We start from the raw sequence: 24,293 nt of genomic DNA on the forward strand, positions 1-24,293 counted from the left end.
ATTTATATAAACCAATGTAAATTGTAAAGAGGTTAAAAATGTTGATGTACTAAGAAAGACATGATGAAGGCCACATGCTGAAATGCGTTGGTCTAATGTGTTAATAAAGTTGATCTTTGTATTACAAGTGTTGCTGGAGCTTTTTGACCACTGTAAGAAAGTCTGACATTCTTCCATACAGGGCCATGCCTTTGCCTTTATTTTGGACTATTTCCTTTATTGACAAATATGTGTCAATATGTCCCTGTTGTCCAAACCAATAAGTTGTTAGCAGGTGGAAAAACCCCACAGCAGCAGCAGTAGTAGTATATTAGTATTCTGACAAGTCTAGTGTCAACCTTCTCTGCAGAAATGAAGGGTGTCACTCTGAGCACTGGGTAGCTCGACAGGTTGCACAATAGCACAAAAACATGCAAAGCTTTTTCCTTCCATACATGATTGGGCCTGCAGCAGACATGGGACTGCCTTCCCAGCTTACCTGTTGCTTTACAGTCGGACAGAGAGAGGGGAGATGAAGTTAGAAAGATCAACCTTGTCCTGATTTCATGCCAGTGTCTCAGGTAATCTGGTCTGTGGCACATGGATAAACACTCACTAGAATAGACCTGGGTTATGTGTGTGAGTGTGTTTGAAGGTTCAGAAGGCTTACGTGTGTTTGTGTGTTGATGTGTGAGACACAGGGAAATCTACAGGCTCCTGATTTGTCCGTGACCTTGGACTTTACCAGGACCTCCTTTCCTTACCTCCCTCCTGCCTTTTTCATCTTGTTTTGCATCTGTCAGTGTGATTACATGCACAGTAATGTCAAGATACGGTTGTAGCTCGATTAGGCCATTTCATTCGACTATCGTTCTTGTTACAGTGTACAAGCAGCCCAGAAGAATCAGTTTATGAATGATAGGTGGGGATTTTTAGCTCTTTACTTTTGGACATTCTTAAGTTTACCTAGTACGTCACATACAAAACATTTGGGGAAAAAAAAACATATTAGCAAGGGACAAACGGTTTTCATTCCATCTACTTCAATATGTTTAGCTGATACAACATAAATTGTGTCTCCTCAACTTTCTTCTGCACATTTATGCTCTTCAACTTCCAGATCAAAGCCCGGCGCAGGAACTGAGTAGGCACAAAGCGCTAGGCTAGTTTGGTTCAGATCAAGGTGTATACATGCAAGAGAAAAGAAAATCAACTCCTAATCATGTTAGGTTTATAGTCAGTGTTGAGAAGTTAGATGTGCGCTTTCAGTCGGATTTGAATGTTTACATGTATTTTAAAAGACTAGTTTTAGTTGAACTGTTTTCCATCTCTTCCCATCACTTCTTTACTATCTTCCCTGAGCCACAACTGTTTCCTGTCGCTCTCCCTCTTTTCCCTCCTCTCTCCCTCAGCTCCCCTTTGAGACTGTACATTGTTTATGTCGGCGCTCAGAAAATGCTGAGGTGTAATTCTATGGAAGCCGAGCTCATGTTGCAGACACACAAAAACATAAACAATATGTCTAATCCAATAACATGCACTGCTTTGTGTGTGTCTTTTGTATGACTTGAGAGTTACAGATGCAGGCCAGATAGTGTCGGCTCAGGAGAGAGAGATGAATGGGAGAGAAGCACAGACACTTGTTTATGGACTTGTTTTTTCAACTTGACCTATTATTTTTCTCAAAATCACACGCAACTATTCACATAGTGTAAGAAGAAATCCACACCTGAACACATCACAATTATAGACCTGCATAAACAGATCAAACACTCTTTCAATTCATTTCACAACAGCCTCACACTGAAGGGTTTCATTGTCACATAAGATGAATAAATGATCCCTCATCTTTACTAAAGTGTTCAAATCATGCATTCAGCTCCTGTTTCAACCTTTGATCGCACCCTGACATCTCGTGCTGTTTAACATTTCTTTATCACATTGAATCATCGGGCTCAATGTGCTCTACGCAGATGTTAGTCAAAAATAATTCACATTCAGAGCACAGCATCCCTGAATACTGAAGTTAATCTTATGCTACTGGCACAAAGTTTTTTCTGTACATTAAAAATAATAATGACAATATTGTAATAATAATAATAATGAAACCCAATATGTGGATTTTGTTGAAGATCTCCATTAAGGCATCAAGCAACAGGACTTCCCTTGATGGAGATTATTATGCAGCTTTTTTGAGACTCCTAGTTATTGGAGTAATTAAGTACAAATTAAAAAACAAATCCAAATATAGGATAGAACTGAAGCCTTTCCAAATCAAATAACTTTATTTATCTGTTAGAAACTTCATTTGTGTAAAAGAGCACACACAGCTCAGCACAAAAAACAAACAAAAAACACATACAAGCGGCTGTATTAAAAGCATGACAAATAGGTCATAAATAATTGTTATGAGTGGTGTTAAAAATAAATAAACAAATAGATCAGTCATCCATGAGCCTGATGGGTGTGGGCACAAAGCTTGACATGGCTCTGTTAGTCCTGAAGGTGGGTGTGTATGTGTATCTGTGGCTGAGGGGAGGAGGTTGTAGAGACTGCAAAGTGTGTGTGTGCTGTCTGAGGCTATGTGTTGTCCTTTTAGTTTTGTCCTCCTGTTGTGAATACTGTTAGTGGTTCCTGCTGCTGTCCGATTGTTTTACTGCTCACTTTTACTTCTGGAATCAATCAAATCAACATAATTCCTCTTCACGACAGCTGTCTTTGATGAACTGTTTTTGGTTTTAATTGAATGCTGCAATAAAGCAGAAACATCTCTGAAACGCTTCTTATTAAATTAATAAGTAGGTACACAATTAATCATAGAAGTCCAATTGTCAGAGACGTCCTAGTTCCTTCTCAAATACTGTACATAGTAAGCTTTTCCACTGTTTTAAATGATAATAATAAAAGTATGTTTTCGATTTTGGGCTCTTTTGCCAGCAAAAAAGCAATTTGATAGCACATTTATATTTAATACCCTGCATCTCATTTTCTCCATAAATGTAAGCATTTATAATTAAAAAAAAAATAAAAATAAAACAATGTCCTGCTCGATGTCATGTATCCATTTATTACCTGAATTTTAGAGCTCTGGGAAGGATCAGTTTGGTGTTGATTTTTAAACTAAAACTAAAACCTTGTTCATTAAAAGTTACAATTGTTGACTTTCATGTTTTTGTGACGTTTTTAATAAAGCTATGCAAAAAGGAAAACATCAGAGTCACATGACACAACTCAACGAGGAGTTTGTAACAGCATCCATAATTTCCAGCCCCCCCCTCCACTCTGCTAAAATGTTCCCCTATAGTTCCCTATGTCGCCTGTTCGAGCTGAACATTTAGTTGTTGTCAATATGTTGTGACATGTTTTTGCTGCAGAAGCTTTTGCCAGTTTCGGCACATCATGTTCTTTTCCTGACAGGCGGGTTAGTGCTGCCTTGTAATTTTCACAAAAAGCAGATAATTAACATGTGTTTGTTATGTATTTACTGCATGTATGTGAAAAGGAGAGGAGCTGTTATGTAACCTGCTGCAGTGTGAGGGGTTGAGGGGGGTGTGAGGATAAAATATTCATGTCTGTCTAGAGAGCATCATGAATGTTAATGGGGACACATGAGAGAAAATGGAGAAGAGAGATGAAGAGAGGAACCACAGAATGAAAAAAAAAAAACAGGCAGAAATATGGATATTTCAGTCATGGCAGATGGCTGTCTACAAATGAGTCTGGGTCTGTTCGAGGTTTCTGCCAGACGAAGGACATTTTCCTTCTCACTAAACCCAAGTGCTAACTCAGTGGTAAGATAAGATTTGATTTACTTTATTGTCCCCAAAGGGACTTAAAAATACATAAATAGAGATCATACTGAACATGTAACAATTCAGTCAATGCAGCGACATATTGACATATTGCACGGCCCCTTGGCACATCCTACAATCAATCCTAATCGCACAAATTAATGTTTATAATGGTTCAGCCTGGTTTGAGGGACCCTGAGTTTTCTCCTGGAGGGTAAAAGCTGAAACTCAGAATGAAGAATGTGGGTCGGGTCAGACACTACTTTCTGTGCCTGTCTAACAACAGTCTGTTCAAAGTGTTTGGAGGTATACTGTTCCAGGCCGTAATACCGTATCTCATAATGCTTTCAAAAACAGCAGTTTAAAACAGTAACATACATTCCTGCTAAACTCCTTAGACTCTCATTCTGTGCATGAAGTACATACCCTCTTACAGTCTGGAGCAGAGACTCTCGTTACTTGTGCGAGCAGACCTGTATGATGGGTTCATTGTGTTCACCCTCAGTCTTAACATTTAAAACAAGATAGTTACTATCCCACCAGTGCACCAAAAACATTATATATGCATATAATATATATATATATATATTTATTTTTAAATGGTGAAGAACTTCTCTTTTTGCAAAGTGTCCTGAAATAACTTCATAACTTTTTCTTTGCACTATTAATAAAAACGATTATTTGATCAATATGTTTACTTTCTCCCTCTCCCATCTGTGTCTCTGACTATCTCTCCTCTCTGTACCTCATTCACTCTTCAAACTTTCCTTCATCCCTTCATCTCTTATTCCTCCAACCATCCACCTGTTCAAAGCCTACTTCCCCCCCTCCATCCTTCCTTTACTTCTTCCTTCCTTCCTCTCCTTTTCTTTCCGTCCCTACCTCACGTTTTCCCCCAATCCCTCCTTAAGAGGCTCGATGAGGGTCTTAGCGTGTGTGTGTGTGTGTGTTTTCTTCACGTGGCAAGCAATAGTGTGTGTAGGGTCTGAAGGAACGTGCCAGTGGCCTGCTACACAAAAAAAACACATTCTGGAATTCAACTCTGTGGGAAAACTTGAACCCTCCTGCAGTCCGCTATGCCCTCTCTCTGTGAGGCGTGTTATAAGTTTTTCATGCCTCTTTTTTTTTCTCTTTGAACATCTCTCTAATATCTCTTCCCAACACACACACAAGCCCCTCTGTGCGTGGAACAGTAGCTCAATTTGAAGATATTTTAGGTCATAAAAACTATCGCATGCCTTCATCCCTCCCGTCCATTTTCACAGACAGTCCGAGTGTGTGCGAGTATTTATCATGTGCTAAACCCAATTACACTCTTTGAAAAATGGTCTCTTTTCATTGGAGAGGGCACACGTGTGTGTGATTACAGCATGTCGACATCTCTGCCGCCAGCCCAAAAACCAAAAAGGTGGATTGAATCTTTTATTTGTGGTGCTCACATCATCTCAAACCAGAAAGTAAAACCATGTTTGTTCAAACTCTTCAAACATTATTTTTCTTCAGGTAACAACAAAAGTAGGTCCAATAAAAAACTGTCAACAGTGTTTGAAATTGAACTCATCAAAGAAAATGAAGCTCCACTCTTACATATTTGTCTGGAGGCAAAAAACCTTCTTTAATGTGTTGGTTGTACAGTAAACAGAATAGGAGCCATTGATTACACAAGATCAAAACATTTGATACAGTATGCCGAATATGTGAACATGTGTAAACGTATAGAGAATTGCCTTGTGTTTGAAGCTTGACGATCTTCCTTGGGCAGTGTTGATAAAACAGTTATGGGTTAAAACACATAGCTGGTGCATCAAAAAGCTCTTCTACTGAAACACAATTGTCCCTTTCTCTGCCATTTCCATATGTTAAAGCAGCTTGATCCGCCCAATCTTTGCTATGTCACCTTTCCATTTTTTTTAATTTTTTTTTTAAAGATTTATTTTTGGGCTCTTTGTGCCTTTAATGGATAGATAGGACAGTACATACATCCATACATGGGGCGCGCGCACTAACCACTGCGCCACCAGCGCCCCACCTTTCCATATTTTCTTCTTGTGTCTATTGATGCTCACCAAATGTTGTAAGGCTCACGCCCAGTTCATGATCAATGACCTGACAAAGTAGCGTGTCAGTAAAATCTTGTTGTCAAATATTTTGTCTATGCTTGGATGTTCTTTTGATACATATCCAAAAGTTTAATTGCTGTTACTAACTTGTTGTTTTCCTCTTCTCTCTCTCTCTCTACTTCACCTGACGCCGTCGTCTTGTCCTTCAGATTGATCAGCCAATCGATGGGGATTCTCAGAGGAGCTCCGCCTACCTTTGCCACCTGCCCTACTCCACCACCTCCCCCCCCCTCACCCTGCAGCCACTTCCTCACTGTCCGCTCTGTCTCCCAGCTCTCCATCCAGCCTTTCTCCATACACAAAATGACTCTGGAACTCACCGAATGGTCCTCAATATGGATTTGTACAGCTTGTAATAGACAGTAAGAGAAAGAGGGAGAAACCTCAATGACAGAAAAGCCATAATCATACATACACCACACATACACACAATACATAACACACACACACTCACACAAACAAGCAAGTAAACACTGACAGATTATTCTCAATAATACACACAAAAAGGAGCAAACGCACCAACCTGCTCTTGGAATGTAACACATACGCTTCCTGTGAAAATGTAAACACTTTGTCTGATTTCTTGATTTTCGACAAGCCTTCTGGAAAGCTGATTTTATTTTTTCTTAACTCTGGGGATTAAAACAAAAAGGCCAGAGGAGGATTAAAGCCTGTTGGATTTGGAGCTGCAATATTTTTCGTTGGACAACTTGATTTTCAGGTGACTTTTTTTTTCTAAAGGATAACTCGTTTCTGATCTTTTTTGTTTCTTTCTTTTAACATTAATGGATCTATACTAGATCTTGTTTAAATAACCTAGGGTCCTTTTTAAACAGGACACAGTTTTAGATATAATCATTTACCTAGATTGCTGGGACACTATCTGTTACAGAGTCTTAGAAAAATGTGTAACTTGTAAAGATTGTACTTGCGTTACTTCCAGAAAGTCACTACTTCTTGAAGTTACTACAAAAGAACGGATACATCCAATTTTTTTTTTAAACTACAGGTCAACTCTAGATTTTTTTGTTTGTACGGAGAGGTGCACTTGTTTTTCCCATCGCGTGCATGCCCTCCAACATGCCTCCCCAGAACACAGAGGCTGACACCATGCAGGTCGGATCTGTGGTTGGCGGGGTCAATGCCAAAAACTCCAAGACATCGGGCTCGGACGAGGAGAAGGGAGGAGCAGCCGGCGAGACGGATGGAAAGGGAGGAGGAGGGGGAGGAGGCCAAGGAGCGGAGGAGTCGGCGAGCGAGGGATCTGTAGAAGGCATCCCCCTGAAGAGATGGGTGATGCACGGGGCTGTGATGTTTGGACGGGAGTTCTGCTACGCCATGGAGACAGCGCTGGTGACGCCGGTTCTGCTGCAGATAGGTAAGTCAACAAACAGGTTAATGTTCATAATAAGTGTGTTCAACAGCACAACAGTTCCATTCATTACATACCTGTCACATTTGACAAATGACTTCTTTAAATGCTTTTTTTTACACAACCAGTCACTTTCTCTTATTCAGTTCACAGTGATATAAACACAGTGAAGCACAACATCCTCACAAACAACAGTTAAATGATATCTTTATGCATTTAAGCCGAAGATAACATAAACATAATTTGAAGAACACAAATGATGTTGATTCAGCGTCAGTCAAACATAAACGTAAGAAAAAGAAGCAGCTGCAACCCCAATAGTTGAGGATTAATAACCGAAAGGATACTATCATTTATAATCGGCATATCGACTTTTCTTTTTTTTTTGAGAAAATGATCAAGACATAAGTACATATATAGCATACTACACTCTTCTGAGTTCTTTAAAGTAAGATTAAACCTTATATCTGTAGACAAAGGCTAGCCTCTATGGACCTGTTTTTCTTTTTTGTGGCAACTTAAAGGAGCCGTAATCCAGAGAGAAAGTGACAAAAAAAAGAAGTTAATCAAGCAAAAACAGCAATTTGGCTTCCTAGACTTTAGAATAATACCAATAAAGTATTAAGACACAAAAAAATAAAGTCAATTACAGAAAGAAAACAGATAAAACGCGTCAATGTTCCTTCAATGCACCTAATCAACAAAGCCAGGTCTCAGAGGTTTGACATATTTCACCCACTGCCCAGTGTGATCTGAACATTTCTAGCCTTAAGTTTAAAGAGAATATCGACTTTTCGAACGTAAGAAGCATAGGAAGAAATCATCAGAACACAAAGTGTGTGCACACATCAAAGTGTGTTGTCTATCTAGATGTTGTTCTGGCATTTAAGAAGGCACCTTGGCAGCTCAGTACATCACGCATCCTGTCTACCTTGTTTAGATGGCCTTCCACTGGATCTGCCAGGAGATTAGCCAGTTCACTCACAAAACGCACACGAACACACACACCCACCCACACACAGGCAATGAGTGTGCTGTCATTGGCACCCTGCTTCATCTTTGACAGCCTTTGACAATTTGCCAAGTCCAAATTCATCTGGAGTACATTGCAGTCCTCATGGGGGACAGAGAGGGTGTGAAGAGAGAAAAGAAGACGAGAGGGGAGGGAAGGAAAGAAGAGATGAGATCGGGAGAGAGAGAGAGAGAGAGAGAGAGAGAGAGAGAGAGAGAGAGAGAGAGAGAGAGAGAGAGAGAGAGAGAGAGAGAGAGAGAGAGAGAGAGAGAGAGAGAGAGAGAGAGAGAGAGAGAGAGAGAGAGAGAGAGAGAGAGAGAGAGAGACTTTAACAGCCATAACCTTGTTTATAATTCAAAGTCATTTCCCATACAACCCCTTTCATCCCCTCACTTTCTCTTGCTTCCTTTTCTCTCGCTCCGTGCTGTGACCATCTCAGCTTACATAACCAGGGCTACACGAGTGGCGGGACACTCTGTGGTCACCCTTACTCCTGGCCGGCTCACCCAGGATGAGCCGCCACGGGGAACCAACCTTTGATACACGAGAAGTTAATAAGGTTTCAGCTTCAGTCAGAGGAGTGCAATACTCAGAAAGTGCTGTCTTTTCGTTACATATGAAACAGTCAAACCAGCACCTCGCACCTTTTAACCAAAATCCCCGAAACCCCCTATTAGGCTTCTTTTTCTGACCATCGGACATGTTTTTGTTCTATTTTTAGCCTCGATTTTGGCGCCCTAGTCTATTTTTGTAGATCGGGCTGTGTCTGAGCCCCTCTTAGGAGATTTTTGAAGCACTGAGAGGTACAGCGGCTGCAGATTACTCCGCTGCAATGAACCAACTAAAGCAGACAGAGCTGTGATTTTTGTACCTATCTGTGATATAGAGGGTTTATCCAGCTTTGTCAGCCTTTTCATGATGAGCTAATTGACTATTTGACAATTTGACCTTTTATTCTTATCAAAGGTAGAGATGATTGCCTTCCATCTTAATGAATTATAAAGTAGATTCCACTCAGTGAAGCACAGACCTCTACAAACAGCACTTAACTATTAAGACTCGTGCTCACCACTACTTATTTTCGGTCCCTACCAACAAATTCCTGAGGCGTGTTTCTGGCTCTTGAGCAGCAAAAAAGGTCTTATATCTTCACTGTTTTGTTGCAAATGTTGCCTTTATCCCATGTCTTGCTATTTATCTATAATCTATTATAATGTAATGTCATATCAGTTTCGGAGAGCGTTTAAAGTTGGTAAGAGTTACATGACATTTATGGTCTGACAGGGAAATGGATAGCTGAAAGGCGTCACAATACCGTTTTTTGTCATGATTCATTGCTTTGAGCAACTCCGCTAGCAACTTGATTTAGTTAATAGAACAGTATTGATGAAAGCAGGTTTGTGATAATTTTCAAAGCTGTTCCTAGTCCCTTTTTTCAATACTATGTCATGTTTTCAGTAACTTTCATAATAACTTTGTGCCACTTTCTAGCTTAGTTTTTTATTTGTAGCCTTTGTCTGTATTTTCTGTATTCTGTATTTAGATATGGGAAGGAGAGATTAGGGATGACATGCACCAAAGTGGCCAATGTGGCAAAGACTCTGTCTCTGTTTATGGTCTGTGCACTCTACCAAACGGGGATAAACCAGTGCCCACTTTTAAGTCCATGTTATATTGTCATAATTACACACTACACATTACATTTTGTGATTAGAATCCATCTACCGACTCATCACACTGAACAAAAAACCCACTTAAACCTTGTCATGTCCTGCTCCAGCTGTCCCATTACATCTGCAGGAAATGCAGACACTCTCCATGCCACTGTGTTAGCAACAAGCTGTACATTAGCAATATTGGATATTATTTCAGACTTGCTTCAATGGTCCCTAAATAACACCTTATCTACTGCAATCATCACAATCTTTACCAACCTGCTGCTGGTGAATGGCTTCTTGTGCTTTGTTAGGATGTGCTGCACTTTAAATGATACTGATCTGTTGCCACATTGGCCTTCTTCTTTGTTGGTTGGGTGAATAGAGACGCTGTTTTAGCGTGCTAGCTGCGGAGTGTAGTGGCGCTCCACATGGCCTCTTTTGCCGGCTGAAATGCTGATACCGCAGATAAGGCGCACACGCTGGTCCCTTACCTTCTTCACTCTAGCCATGGAGTGGGAAATGGTTTATTTTCAGCTTTTTCTTGCCATGGCCACCTTCGTTAAACAGGCTTGCTAATTGCAACAAACTTCTCACTTTTAGCTAAGCTAGAGAGTCGATTTTATGATGACAGCTACATGCTATATCGGAGGGGAGGACATCTGTGTATTTGATTGAAATGAATTGGAAAGAGCATGTCAAGGTGCATTGTCATTTAATTTTTTTGTACAACCTCTAGCAAGCTACTGAAATCCATTTGGTGAGCTCCCAAACAAGTGTGCAAACGATGTGTAGGAGACCCCTGCTCTAGAAGTTACATATCTTCAAATGGGAAATCGTTACCCATGCTTTTTCCCCCCACACCAACCTTTCAGCATAATCATGACCAACTCTTCAGCCTGCTAGCAACGAAGCAGGCACAGTTTGATCACAACTACCCCCCACCTCTAACTCTGTTGGCAGAGATCCAACTACTGCTATAAGAAATATCGACCTCTCATTCCTCCATGTGGCTTCATGCAGGCTGGAGACCAACTAGCTGCTGGAATAAGCTGTATAGCTGGTAAGCTGGCTGGTTGGCTTGCCCTGAGTGAAACCATTGTGTGTGTGTAACCCCCACAACACTGGGGTTAGAGAAAGAAAGAGAGAGAGAGAGAGAGAGTGTGTGTGTGTGTGTGTGTGTGTGTGTGTGTGTGTGTGTGTGTGTGTGTGTGTGTGTGTGTGTGTGTGTGTGTGTGTGTGTGTGTGTGTGTGTGTGTGTGTGTGTGTGTGTGTATGTGTGGCAGGCTCAGTTCGGTCAAGGAGCCCATATTTACACAGTCAAAAGAAAGGATAAGAAGGTTCTACCTTACAAGGTCCTGTGTGGAGGGCATGAAAAGATCTGTCTCTCACTCATGCAAGGACTGCTGGATTAATTACATCACACTCTGCCTTTTAAGTAGTAAAGAAAATGGTTAATAAATATAGAAGGCTATTGTGTGGAATAACCAAAACTGATCAAGTTTTACTGAAAATATAGTTTTCTTGGAACAGAAATCAGTTTGATAAAACATTATTTATGGGGCTTAAAGGTCTAATTTTGAATATTTGTATTTATTGTTAAGTTGAGTTTGTTTTTATTTATAGCGTTTATGATCGATTTCCTCATACTCACTTCTATCTTCCTTTAGCCCTTTTAGGAAAGTAGGTGGTGCTCTTACTCAGGACTAAAGAGGAAGAGGATTTGGTGAAAATAGAGTTCTGAGGAAAGGATGTTCTTTGAGAAGGGTAGAGAGAGTGGAAAAAGCAGGAGGAGGAGGAGACGAGTGCAGACAGCGTGTTGTGTCCTTTTTGGTGAGGAGTCTGGTGTATTACATAACGAGAAGCTTTTTCAAACCTCAGCTCAAAGTGACGCATTAAAGTTGTTAAAGCATCATTATGATACGCATGGAAGTCAAATCAGTGGAAACTAACTATCAACAAGCTGACAGAAAAATCTTTATCACCATCGCATGCATTCACAGTCGTAGCAGCTCAATGAAAAGCAGGGAAAATGGGATTATATATTATGTACCAAAGGATCTTGTTAAGAACTCTAGAGGGCACAAAGTCAAAAAGTCATACAACCTCACACAGACTGAAATGTATTAACGCATGCAAGCTTGATTTCACAATCAGTAATATCAAAGAATGAGATGAAGGCTTATAGTACAAAAGCCAATCATACAGAATAAAACAAGCCTTTCAACAAATCTGTGTGAAATTATCAACAAAAATGCTTGTGTGAGAAGATATTTTTGACTTGATTATAAGTCAAATAGACTAGTTTAAAGAGCTTGATAGACTTAATCTACAACTTATCACTCATCACTCACTGACACTCATCGACAAATTGTTGCAACCGATTGAACAGCTTGAAATTATTGTATGGATGGAGCAACTTCTGTTTAAAGACAAAACACTTTTCGAGCCCAATGATTGACAGAAGTGACTTGAAAAAGTGTTTGTTTTTCAATGCAGTTCAAATTGAGAGAATTTGTTGACATGGACGTGTTATTGGAATTGTTTACCCCTTTGGGAGATACTCCATGTTCTACATGGTTGGGTGTCAGAACTAAAGTCAGAAGGTGACCTGACCACCACCTTTTAACCCTTACTCCACCAACACTCTTAATCTCTTTATTTGCTTGTTTGAATACAACCAGCTCAGCATGTAGCAGAAGGCATGCCACTAATGTGGTGCCCAAAACAGTCCAGGGCTGGCAGTTCTGCAACATTGTCATGCTGCTTTGGAGGCCCGCTTGGCTTTACTAAAGAAGATTACTGCAATCCAACAGGAAATGTCCTTCTTTTCATTCAGGTCCCTGAGCTGAAAGCCTCAGCTCTCTGCACCACCGTCTTCACCTTTGAGTCTTTTTGAATGCTGGTATTGAAAAATGAAAACAATCCAGAAGAACGTGTTCACTTGAGGCTGACCCTTTAAACCAAGGAATCCCCATTAGGTCCCATATTATAATGACCATTTTACAGCAGAAATAAACATATTTACAGCCTGGTATAAAACCATTTTAGTCTATATAGAGTTAATATTTTATTGATAAAATCCCTGCTTGTGTGAGTCATCTGTTTTGGTTTCATTAAGGCCAAGAGTTTTGCATGATTAGACATGATGACAAAGGGTGAGGCTGATTTGACTGACAGGTTAGGACATTGCAGCTGTTTGTCTTGGAGCTTGGCGTCACCTGAGCTCAATTAAATAACTGACTTTCAACTGTCAGTATTTGTCATGTTTTTTTTTCATTGATTGATCATTTGAAAGCTAGATGGTGAGCTAAAAGAGAGTGTTTCAGTAAATCAGATTCATTCTGCCCTCCTCAACTTCACTTCTTTGCATTATTTTTAATTAGTCAGGAGTTTTTAGGAGTCAGCAAGGCTTTGGCTAATTTTTGGATTCCATTGCATTATACCAATGTTTGCATATTTTTTAATTACAATTTATAGTTTTATCCCAACGACTCCACTGACCTTCCCATTTGTACTTTTTAGCTACACGCTATATAATGCAGTGTTCTTCCAAATAAATGCTCCTGTGCTCTATGCTAGATATGGAATTCTATTATTTCTGCTGTGAATCAGCTTGATCTTGTGTAGTTTGGGCTAGCATGGCAGGTACCCTAATCCACGGAGTGATCCTATCATGCTAGCCGGTCTAATCTAGCAGATGACCTTGTAGACAGAGTCATACAGAGTTATATAAATGACTGGCTTGATGTAACACAGTGACTAATCACTATAATCTGACCCAGTCAGACAGAGTTGGAGGGCAGGGTAGGTGGATGGATGGATATAAAGTTGCAAGTGTGAGGCATCAACAAAAAAAAAAAAAGTTTTCATAAAGCAACAGAATAAATACAGCAACCAGGAAAGAAGGCAACATGATATCAGGAGCTGCTGACTGTGAATTTGTTCTTTAAAACCTGCAAGGACTTTTAACCACAATTCACAGTCTTAACTTACCTCTACACACTCCCGCTTGTTTCTCAGCAGAGAGAAAGAGAGAGAGAGACAAACACAGCAGTCTAGTCAGTTATTTAAAGCCTCCCTATTCATAGCTCTTTATATAACTGCTGCAGTAACCTTGATGATTTATTAACACTATCACTGTACACACACACACACTGACACAAAAGGGCTTTTTTTTGCGAACATGACCAGCTCTGCAGGGAGGAATTCTTAGTGAATGTAGTGAAAGTCAAAAAGCAAAACCAGTACATGATGGCTTATGCCAGGGTCTCCCAAACTGGAAAAACAGGATTTTACAGTTCTCCTGTGTTTGTTTGTGATGTGAAGTAAATGCAGAGTCAACAGAAACTTTAAGACAAAGCCCTGTTATGTGTGTGTCATATAGGGGGTGAGTGTTTTTCCATGCAACAGGCGATAAGCTAGGTATGTGTGTGCTATTAGTGTTGGATATGTGAGGAATGCAGAACTGTGTGTGTGTGTGTGTATTTGTTTGTCAGCACATTGCTCCCACCCCCCCCCCCCTCCAGGGAGGTGAAGTCATCAAAAACAAGCCCCCACCAAGCTCTCAGATGATGACGAGGGACAAAGAAACATCAGGCGAAAGCAAATTCTTTAAACGGTGGCTGCAACAAAGACATTTTTTAATCATACTGTTTTAAAGTCAAATGATCATTGACTCTGTTTTGTTTCCAAAGAGGGATTAGTTGTGCAGATTAAGAGAAGAACTGGGGAAATAAACAAGCATATAGACATGACACACAGATGAGGTGAAATAACTTTAAACAATTTCAGTTTAAAAGATAAAAAGATCAAATGAATTGAAGTAAGACTTTATCATAAAAACAAAAACTGTAATCACACAAGATGTAGAAGTCAACACATTGAGGCAGTTTGCTCACAATTTTCTTTAGAAATGAGGAATGGTAATCTAAACATCAAATCTGCTCTCTCTCTGACACTCGTTGGCTTTTTGACAGTTTCTAGATGGATGGATAGTGACAGAATAAGTGTGTGAATTCATATTTTTAGATATAATAAAAAGAGAGAGGGAGCAGTTTAGTACAAAACATCTATCTGAAAGCCTTGGACACTGAAGTTTTAAGGGATTTATTTTAATGGTTAACATTTAATGACATCACTTTGGTGTTGCATATTTTGTCAACTCTTTCTGCTGCCTTTTAGGTATGTGCAGTGCTAAGACAAAGTTTGCATTGTTATACACTTTATGACATCATTCTGGTTTAATTACATGTGATGCTCGAGCAAAAATATGTTCTAAGTAACAGTAATGTTTCTACAAACTGTAGTCTTAAATAATGTTATTGGTATGGTTCTGTTAGAAAGGATACATTTCAATACGCTACGATATTGAAAGATACAGTACAATACTGCACGATATAATAGGGTACCAATAGGGTAATACGGTACGAGTAAGATACCAGTTCCTCAATTAAAGGGCCGAGCTGACCTGCTACTCCTGTGATTAATGAATGTAGTATTGACAAGTACCACGTACACAAACCCACTTTAAATAAAAAATAACTATCCCTTGTGTGTGTGTGTGTGTGTGTGTGTGTGTGTGTGTGTGTGAGAAAGGCTGAATGTGACATGTAGTGTGAAGTGCTTTTAGTGGTAAGAAGACTATAAAAGTGCTATAGGTGCAGTCCATTTTCCATGATGAAGCTGTGTCCTTCATACATACAGGACACAGCTTTTATTTAGTCACTTCCTTCCTTTTCTGTCTTTTGAAAATGTTTATATTTCCAAAGTATATGACACTCTGACTTATCATACAACAGTCATCCATCACTGCCAACCCTTTTGCTTTTTTGTTTGTATTCTGTCAACTGTCTCACTGTTTAGCTTTTTTGTTCATTTTTTTTGTGATGTTGTTTCATGAGGGAATTACAATCAAAAGAAAATCATTTATACTGTATATGAATTGAGTACTTTTTAATTAGCTGATTTTGATATGACACCTGCATCCACTACTGAAGAGGGATTGTTTGCTGACTTGCTGTATCTATGGTTACATAATATTAGATTACTGAGTGAATGCTGCACATCGGCTTTATTGATCACTTCCCGGCAGAAAAGGGCAGTCAGCGCTGCTGGTTGGAGCTTCCTGATTTTGATAGGTCAGTCACAGTCGGAGGCCCGCCTACCCTCTGTCAGTCACAAATGGTTGCCTCTTAATGTATTTGGAAGATGTAAGAAGCATTGAAATCAAACAGAAGAAATACAGTTAATGTTGTCACTGATTGAATTACATACTTTAAATGTGTGTCTCAGTATCAGTGTGTCCCTCAGTCTCTCAGTAGGAGGTGAACGCTTACTGCAGTGTATTACATAACTCTGCTGACTGGAAGCAGCAGTGTGTGTGTAATACACTACATACATACATGCAGGCCTCATGAAATTTTAATGCCACCCTTTTCCCCAAAGAGGAGGGTTGGTGGGGATTTATTTATCACCCCTGGTTTGTGATTAAAAGGCTGAATGTACATTTTACAAACCATTTTCCTCTTATTATGAAGCTGGGTTGTGTGTGTGTGTTTGTGTGCGTGTGTGTGTGTGCATGCGCCCAGGATAAAGCCCATCCTGTGTCCTCTGAAGAATGACATTGAAAAGCAGTGACACACACACACACACACACACACACACACAAACATGAGTAATGGCTTTATTCATTGAGCAACTTCAGAACAAATTAACACAGAGCGTAACATTTAAGAATGAAATCAGAAAAACAACATTTATAACTCACTCGGGTAAGAAGAATATATTATTGGATTTAAATCCTTAACATGATCTGTTTTGAGGTACAATCTTTGCTGCGATATCTCTCCTACACACTGTTCTCCTGTCGGCATTGATTTGTTCATCAGTGTGTTGTCATCAGCTGATCCACAGAGCCGTACATCACTCAGTGTTTCAGTCTATACTCTGCACTTTATAATGATGACCTTGGCTGTATGTGCAGCTTGTGGACCTCATGTCTGTATTACTGGAGAGCATGTGTGTGTGTGTGTGTGTGTGTGATGTGATTGATGTTCTCATCGTGTCTTGCTGCTGTAGAGTAGTGAGTCACTGCTTGCTCTTTCTGTCTTCGTTCTTCCACTTAACAAGTCCTCAGGAGCTTTTCTGTTGGCTTGTTTTCATCTGAACAGTGACTGAGTCGCCGGGTTTCAGAAACATGGGAAATAATCGCAGGATGTAGTGTGTGGGTTAGAAAACCGTTACTCTGAAATCTACAGTTTGTGATCTTCCTAAACTAATATTTTAGTGTTTTATAACTCTCAATCACACTGGACTTCTAAAATACAATAAAAAACATGTATGAAGTAAAGACCAACAAGTGAACAGAACTTTTGATTTGTTTTTCGAGCAGATGAAGTGAGACAAGTGAGGACAGCACTGTTAGGAAGCTCTACGGACCACTCTGATTACTACCTATCAAATCTTTATCAATAAATGTGATATTCTGGTTTAAAAAATGGTAATCTCTATATATATAAATCAATGTCTTCAAATTACTTTTTCCAAAGAGCCTTTCCAGGCCTGTAGAGAGTTTTTTCACAAACCACATGTGACTAAAGAACTGTTCTCTGTTAACGTACACTATAAGTAATGAGCTTTAAATCCCCAAACCATCCAGTTTTCCCCCACCAACACCCAGTATTACATGTTTGAAAAAAAAGAGGAAAGAACTGGTTTTGCCTCCTGTGTTACCACATTGCACATTGCTGCTGGAGCAACCATTAGCAGAGACCAATCACTGTGATTTGATTATTCTGTCAAGATCCAGAGATTAGTATTGATTATTGATTATGTGACAGCTGCACATGTGCATTTAGACAGAATATGGCCTGCAGACTTCAGTGCTGGCATAAAATCAACAACCAGAAGCTTATTAATAATAAAATATTGATGTCAATATTTTAAATCTGCCCCTTAGTCCATCTGTTGCATTTCTTATCTTTCGCTTCTCGTCTCTGAACGCTGCACCTGACTCTGTCGACATGTTATGTTCATTCAGAAACACCTGCTTCCTCCTTTCCTTCCCTTCCTTTCCTTTCCTCGTCTCTCATTCTCTCGCTCCCAGCCTCCTTCCTTCCTGCCCACTTTCTCCCCTCTCTCCGACCTCTGCCCCACTCTTACTTTCACACCGTTTCTCTGCCTGTTTGGTCATTTTTTTTTTCTTGTGGTTTTCTCACGCCCGTGCAGGATATGAAAGGATTGTTTTGTGTTTATGGGAGAGTGGGAACAGGAGGGATGGGAACAGAGAAGGAAGGAGAGAAGAGAGTTGAAGGGAAAGAAAGGAGAGAGTGAGGTTGGCGTTTTGTTTGATTTCTGATTGGAGTGGGAAGGAGATATCAGACTTGTGTTTGCTCACTTTTTGTTCATTGTGTTAGAGAGGAGGAGTGATAGGAGAGGAGAAGGTCTGGGAGAGGGATGGAGGGATGTACGCGAGGACAGAGTGATGGTTGGTTGTGTTTAGTCCATAGAATTGATTCTTTTCTCAGGAAGAAGTGCGTTATACTACACTATAAAAAATGTGTTACAAGTCCAGTATATCAAAGAATCTCATGTCAGGAAAATATTTGAGAGAGTATGTACTAATGTATTGGTCAGAAGCTACATCACTTACATATACCACTTTAAAGCGTTTTCTTTTTCTGTTTGCATTTATTTATCTATTCATCTTTTGCCAGATAGACCGCAGTAGGTTGAGATGGTTTTGAATATAAACATCTTAGATAATGCACTTTATTGTCTAGTAAGGAGAATATTGATTATTGATTCAAATTGGCAATATTCCTTGAATGCTCTTTCAGTCAACTAGTCAAATGAAAAGACTTCTTTTCTCTAAACCTGTCACCTTGATCTGTCCAAACTGTGATTGTAGACAACATGTCAACCACATGTTTGTTAATAGCATGACAAAGGCCTAGTCCCATCCCAGTAGCCGCTGCAGACGATGATAATGATAGATGGTGATTATTTCTGTCAGACATTTTTTCCCTGGATCAAAAAAAACAACAGATAATGGACCCTTGAATAGTTATAATTCTTCATTAGATTTTAACGTGGTTGTGTATTTTTCTGTTTCCAGTGATGATAACTTAAGGACCAATAGGCTAACAAATGAGACCATATTGTATAATGTCCCCCATTGTTTATTCCGTTAAAGAGTCCATTATTGTGCGTTCCATCAATGAAGGATCTCAGTCAAAAGGCCTCGATAAGGTCATTGAAATATTTCTACAATCATTTGGTATCCTCTGGCCACTACAGAACACATGAGCAAATAATGACGGTGCAACCCATAGAGTTGGTATTGTTTCTCACATTTGTGATTTTGAAACGAGCTGTGTCCAGTCATAAACTGAATATCGAGATAACAGTTAAAACCACAAATTATGACTGTTGGTGTATGCCTGAGTGAAGGCCTGATGTGGGGAAACATACACAGTGTACGCAGATGTGATGAATGAGAAGTCTGTAGTCAAACAAACACACATTGAGCTTTATATTTAGTGTGTGTGTGTGTGTGTGTGTGTGTGTGTGTGTGTGTGTGTGTGTGTGTGTGTGTGTGTGTGTGTGTGTGTGTGTGTGTGTGTGTGTGTGTGTGTGTGTGTGTGTGTGTGTGTGTGTGTGTGTGTGTGTGTGTGTGTGTGTGTGTGTGTGTGTGTGTGTGTGTGTGTGTGTGTGTGTGGGGGGGGGCGTAGTAAAAATTAGCACTTTGATGATAGACGGGGCAGATTGTGTGTTTTTTTCCCACGATCAATCAACAACACTGGCAGCCGTCATATGCCGGCTTGTATATTAACTCTCCATCCTTCCTGGTTTCTCTCCTCCTCTTCTCTCCATCGTCATCCCTTTGATCGTATTCCTTTCTCACATGGCGTCTCTCCCTCCTTCTTTCTTAAACCAGCTCATTTCTTTTTCTCTCTTTCTGAAATACTTCCTGTGTTTCTGCTCTCTCAGTATTGTTCCCTGTGCATGTGTGTGTTTGTGAACGTGTGTTTGCACCTTAAGTACTGAGTGTGTGGGAACTCCACTGTGTGTGTTTTATTTAGTAGGTGAGTCTGACTGACTGACTGTGTGTGTGTGTGTGTGTGTGTGTGTGTGTGTGTGTGTAGGTGCACATGTGGGAACTGTTTACTAGAAACTGTTTTTCCTGTTTTGATGTTGACAAACTTACAGACAGACTGATTCCTATCTGCTGCTTTGTCTCCTGTTTTATGATTGTTTGAGCTTTAACTGGTGTGTGTGTGTGTGTGTGTGTGTGTGTGTGTGTGTGTGTGTGTGTGTGTGTGTGTGTGTGTGTGTGTGTGTGTGTGTGTGTGTGTGTGTGTGTGTGTGTGTGTGTGTGTGTGTGTGTGTGTGTGTGTGTGTGTGTGTGTGTGTGTGTGTGTGTGTGTGTGTGTGTGTGTGTGTGTGTGTGTGTGTGTGTGTGTGTGTGTGTAGAGCTTTGTGCATTTGAGTGAGAAATAGGTAGAACATTTAAAAAAAAACTATCCACTACAGGAAGCTCCATGTGAATGGAACAGCCATATTAGGAGACAGGAAGTGAAGGTGATGGAGACTCCATGTTGACAGGGTTCCCAAGACCTGGTCACCACGGCGACAGGAGGTCAAGCCCTTGTTTATTGCCACGTTCATGAGAAACACAGAGGTTGACAATTGTACATAGATGACAGCAGGAACACAGACTGTAAAATCTAAAGTAAGAGCAGAGTGACAATGTGACTCTGAGAAGGGAAAAAATCAAATAAAAGTCTAAATATAGTTCAAAGATTGTTTTAGGGATATTTTCATAAGGTAACTACAAGATGTTTAAAAGTTACTTGAAGACTATTTAGGGTTAAAGCTTTTAAAATGTAATTTAACCTTCAACAACATTTTTTTTAAATCAAGTAGCTACACCTAGTCTGATGAAACTTTGTCTAAAAGTTGTCAAAATAATCAGATATTATCCAGAAAAGGTTTACATGATAAGTTAAAGATGAAAGCCCTAAAAAGCTACTTTTGCTTGCAGAAAAGTATTTACTTGAAAAATAGAAGATAAACTAAACAGTTTCTCTCCCTGATGAATAAATAAAGAACTGACGGGATTGCTCAACTGAATTTTAGGTTAATATATGCGATGAAAAACTAATTTTGTCGTGGTTTTTCACTTTTTAAAGGTACAGTTTTGTCCCCAGGAAACAAATCACACGTTAAAACAGTTATTTCATAAATCCAGGAAATGATCTGGTAGATCAACCAATAAATAAAACAACAATTGTTGGAAGTCCTAACATACAGTTCATGCAGTCCAAGTTTGAGCCATGGCATGATACTTTTTACCCACACTCTCCATGATAATAGAGATACCTCAGGTGTTTTGTTATTACTTGTTGCTTTAAATTTACCTGACTTCTTATAAAAGTTCTATTTCTTCATAGCAGTGCGGGATGTTTTTCTTTCCATCTTGTGAGCAGAGCTCAGCTGTGTTGCACCTGATTCAAGTGATTAATGACAGAAGCAGCTGTCACAGTGATGAGAGGAGTCTAATCTGATGAGTCATCACTCTGTGACTAAATCAAGTTACGTGCTGTGATCAGAATGAGGATGTATTTCAAATGATTCAATTGACACCCCCAAAACACCTGAAGTTGTTTGGTTTACTGACAAAAACATGAAAAATTAAGACTGACTTTTGACCTTGTTAAAAACAGTTTTCCATTCAAGTCAATGCACTACTTTCATGTTAGATGGGCTATACTTTGCTTTTCATCTAAGACTAAATCTTTCTCCATTCGTTTAAGGCTACTATTTGTTCAGCCAAGGGTTGTTCAAACAAAGTCAACACAATCTCTGATTCTCCTTGTGGCATTTGAGTCTAAAATTCACACTATGTTTCCCCTGATTCAGTTCCTCCTGGCATGAGGGGGGGTCTCTCTAGACAGCTAAAAACAACTTAAAGTTAACTTACAGAACACCTCAAACACAATGCCTGCAAAACCATGTTCCCCTGTGATTGATTGATTACTGGATATGCAGTCATCTCTTTTGCAACACACTCCTTGTGCCTCTGATTTATACACATCTTGTAGTACGACTTTGATGAGTCTCCCCTAAATCCCTCGATTGTTATGTCAAGCTTCATATAGACAGAGATGCACAGAATGTTGTGGAAGAGACGGTGTTACAACATAGCACAGTTTGTATCATTGGAAATCATGTTGTTTACTTTCTCTCAGTCACAATCTGGAGAGGCTAGCAGAGCATAATTGGTACCATAGTGACAACATGTGATCTACAAGCATGAAAATATGAAAATGAACCATGATTGGAGCAAGGAAGTTTTCACATGACAGCAGCATCTGTCATGCAAACAAACAACAAAATCCTGGATGTTGACATCAGCTGCGTCGACACCACACTTAAGGACTCTGTTCTCATGTGCCTGTGGCTAAGAACTTGTGTTGTGTGATGTGTTGCCTCAGTCAGAAGGTAAACTATCACATCTCTGAGTGTTTTCAGAGACTGAACTGATAGAAGTAAATGGATCTGTGCAGGAGGAAGGGACATTTTAGACTCCCTGCTTATGATTAGACAATGTCACACTCAGTTATAGATCTTTACTTCACTAAACAGATCTGTTTGAGAAATAGGAAAATGCATTTCAATGTCTAAGTGTCTTAATGAAATTAGCTGACAACAACTTCCCCTCACTCTCCATCTTTCCGCTGTCTCCTGCTGACTATTTGTCGCCTAGATTTCATGAGAATGAAGAGGGGAATTAAAAAAAAAAATCCTTTGAAATGTTTTGGAGAAGTTCCATCACTTGTTCATCTTACATAGAGCTAAACAAAATTCTAAAACCATCACTTTTTAACATGTCTGTGTGCCACATTTTTGAGCAGCGATGTTAGCCTGTCATATTAATTATTTAGGTTTTTTCAAATAAAACTCTCGCATGCATTCCTTGGAGCAACACTTGTGACATCACAAAGGGCAGCAGCCCCTACTGCAGATAGGTTATACTCCCACAGCTAGGTGTTTGTTCTACCCTCTGAGTCTGCCTTCTCACCTTAAACATTCAGCCTTGGTGCAAGAAAGCCCAAGTCTTTCTAGAGGGGCGTGATCGAACACAGCTCCCTTGCATTTAAAGCCACAGACACAGAAACAGCCTGTTTTCTTTCTTTCTAAAATGAGATTTATAAATGTATTGATAAGTTAAAGATGATGTCTAAAGGTGTATGCTTGAAATGTGTTCAGTTTCAGACACTTTTTGATAATCCAAAAAGGAACTTTACCAACTGAAGAGGTCAGTATAATTAGACGGTGTATTACAGTCTTTAAGCTGAACCATTGATCATCATTGCGGTCAACCTTAACTGGAATCCATTAAAAATAAAGACCCAGACAATGTTAAAACTTGGTCAGACTCCCTGAGCCAATATCTTCAGTTTCTGTCTCCGTCATCTCGATAGGGGAGGGATAGTGTGGCAGCCAAATGGCACTTAATGTATTTGTCTGCTTTCTAAGTGAGCCGCATCAAGCAACAGTTTGGCAGTGAGACGCTGATTATGTTGTGATTTAATTATTGGAGATTCAGCTGACTTCACTCGACTAAAAGACGTCTGCCTTCTCTTCCCCTCAGCAGCTCAGTGACATCACGGCGCTGCATCCCATGGTGCAGTCTGGTGATATTTTAGCTCAGATGATGCATCAGTGTTGCTTTTAAAGTTTTAAAAGTTGTGTCTAAGGTTATAATTACATCATGTGTGATGATTGTATCGGCCTGTTACTGTTTCTTGAATAAAAGTTGTTTAATTAAAAGTTCAGCGAGTTTAGAGACTTGAAGCAACCATGTAATTAAGTTAACCGGGATTTTCAAATAACTTGGGGGAATCGCTAAATTACTTGACATCTTCTGACCTTTTTCAGTTTTATGACTTATTTAGGTTCAATGTTCTGAGTTTTAGTCCCCCTGTGTTTATCAGCTACATGCATGAGATGTTCTCCAACTGTCATGCCCTCCAGAAATAAGGGCTGAATTAGCACATGGAGCCAGTCACATATCAGTCTGTTAAAGCAGTTTGAAGCTAAGCAAACTCACAGAGTGTTCGTTGGCAAACAATTGGTATCCCTAAGATGACGAGGGAGCTGGTGATTAGACTCCCAGCTTTGTGAACGACAGTAGGAATCACCTGCTGAAACAACTTTATGTACTACCCCTAACCCCCTAACCATAACCCTACTAAGTTAGTACAGCTAAACCTTTATACCTGAACCCTGACTGGATGAAGACAATAACCTCCATCACTCAAGCTAGGACAACCTGCCTCAACTTCTGTCAGTAAA

The 24,293-nt window shown here is 39.8% G+C and overlaps 1 protein-coding gene across 1 annotated transcript in view; it reads left to right on the forward strand.

Moving 5' to 3' along the window:
• LOC132991340 (solute carrier family 45 member 4) overlaps window positions 1-24,293 on the forward strand; it is a 52,274-nt gene that overhangs the window by 14,000 nt on the left and 13,981 nt on the right. The window contains exon 3 of the mRNA XM_061060086.1: window positions 6,040-7,268. Within this exon, the coding sequence (XP_060916069.1) occupies window positions 6,959-7,268 (310 nt within the window). The 5' untranslated portion in view covers window positions 6,040-6,958. The remainder of the gene's footprint in view (window positions 1-6,039; window positions 7,269-24,293) is intronic.

The sequence above is a fragment of the Labrus mixtus genome, chromosome 16 (genome assembly GCF_963584025.1).
Source record: "Labrus mixtus chromosome 16, fLabMix1.1, whole genome shotgun sequence".
NCBI lineage: Eukaryota > Metazoa > Chordata > Actinopteri > Labriformes > Labridae > Labrus > Labrus mixtus.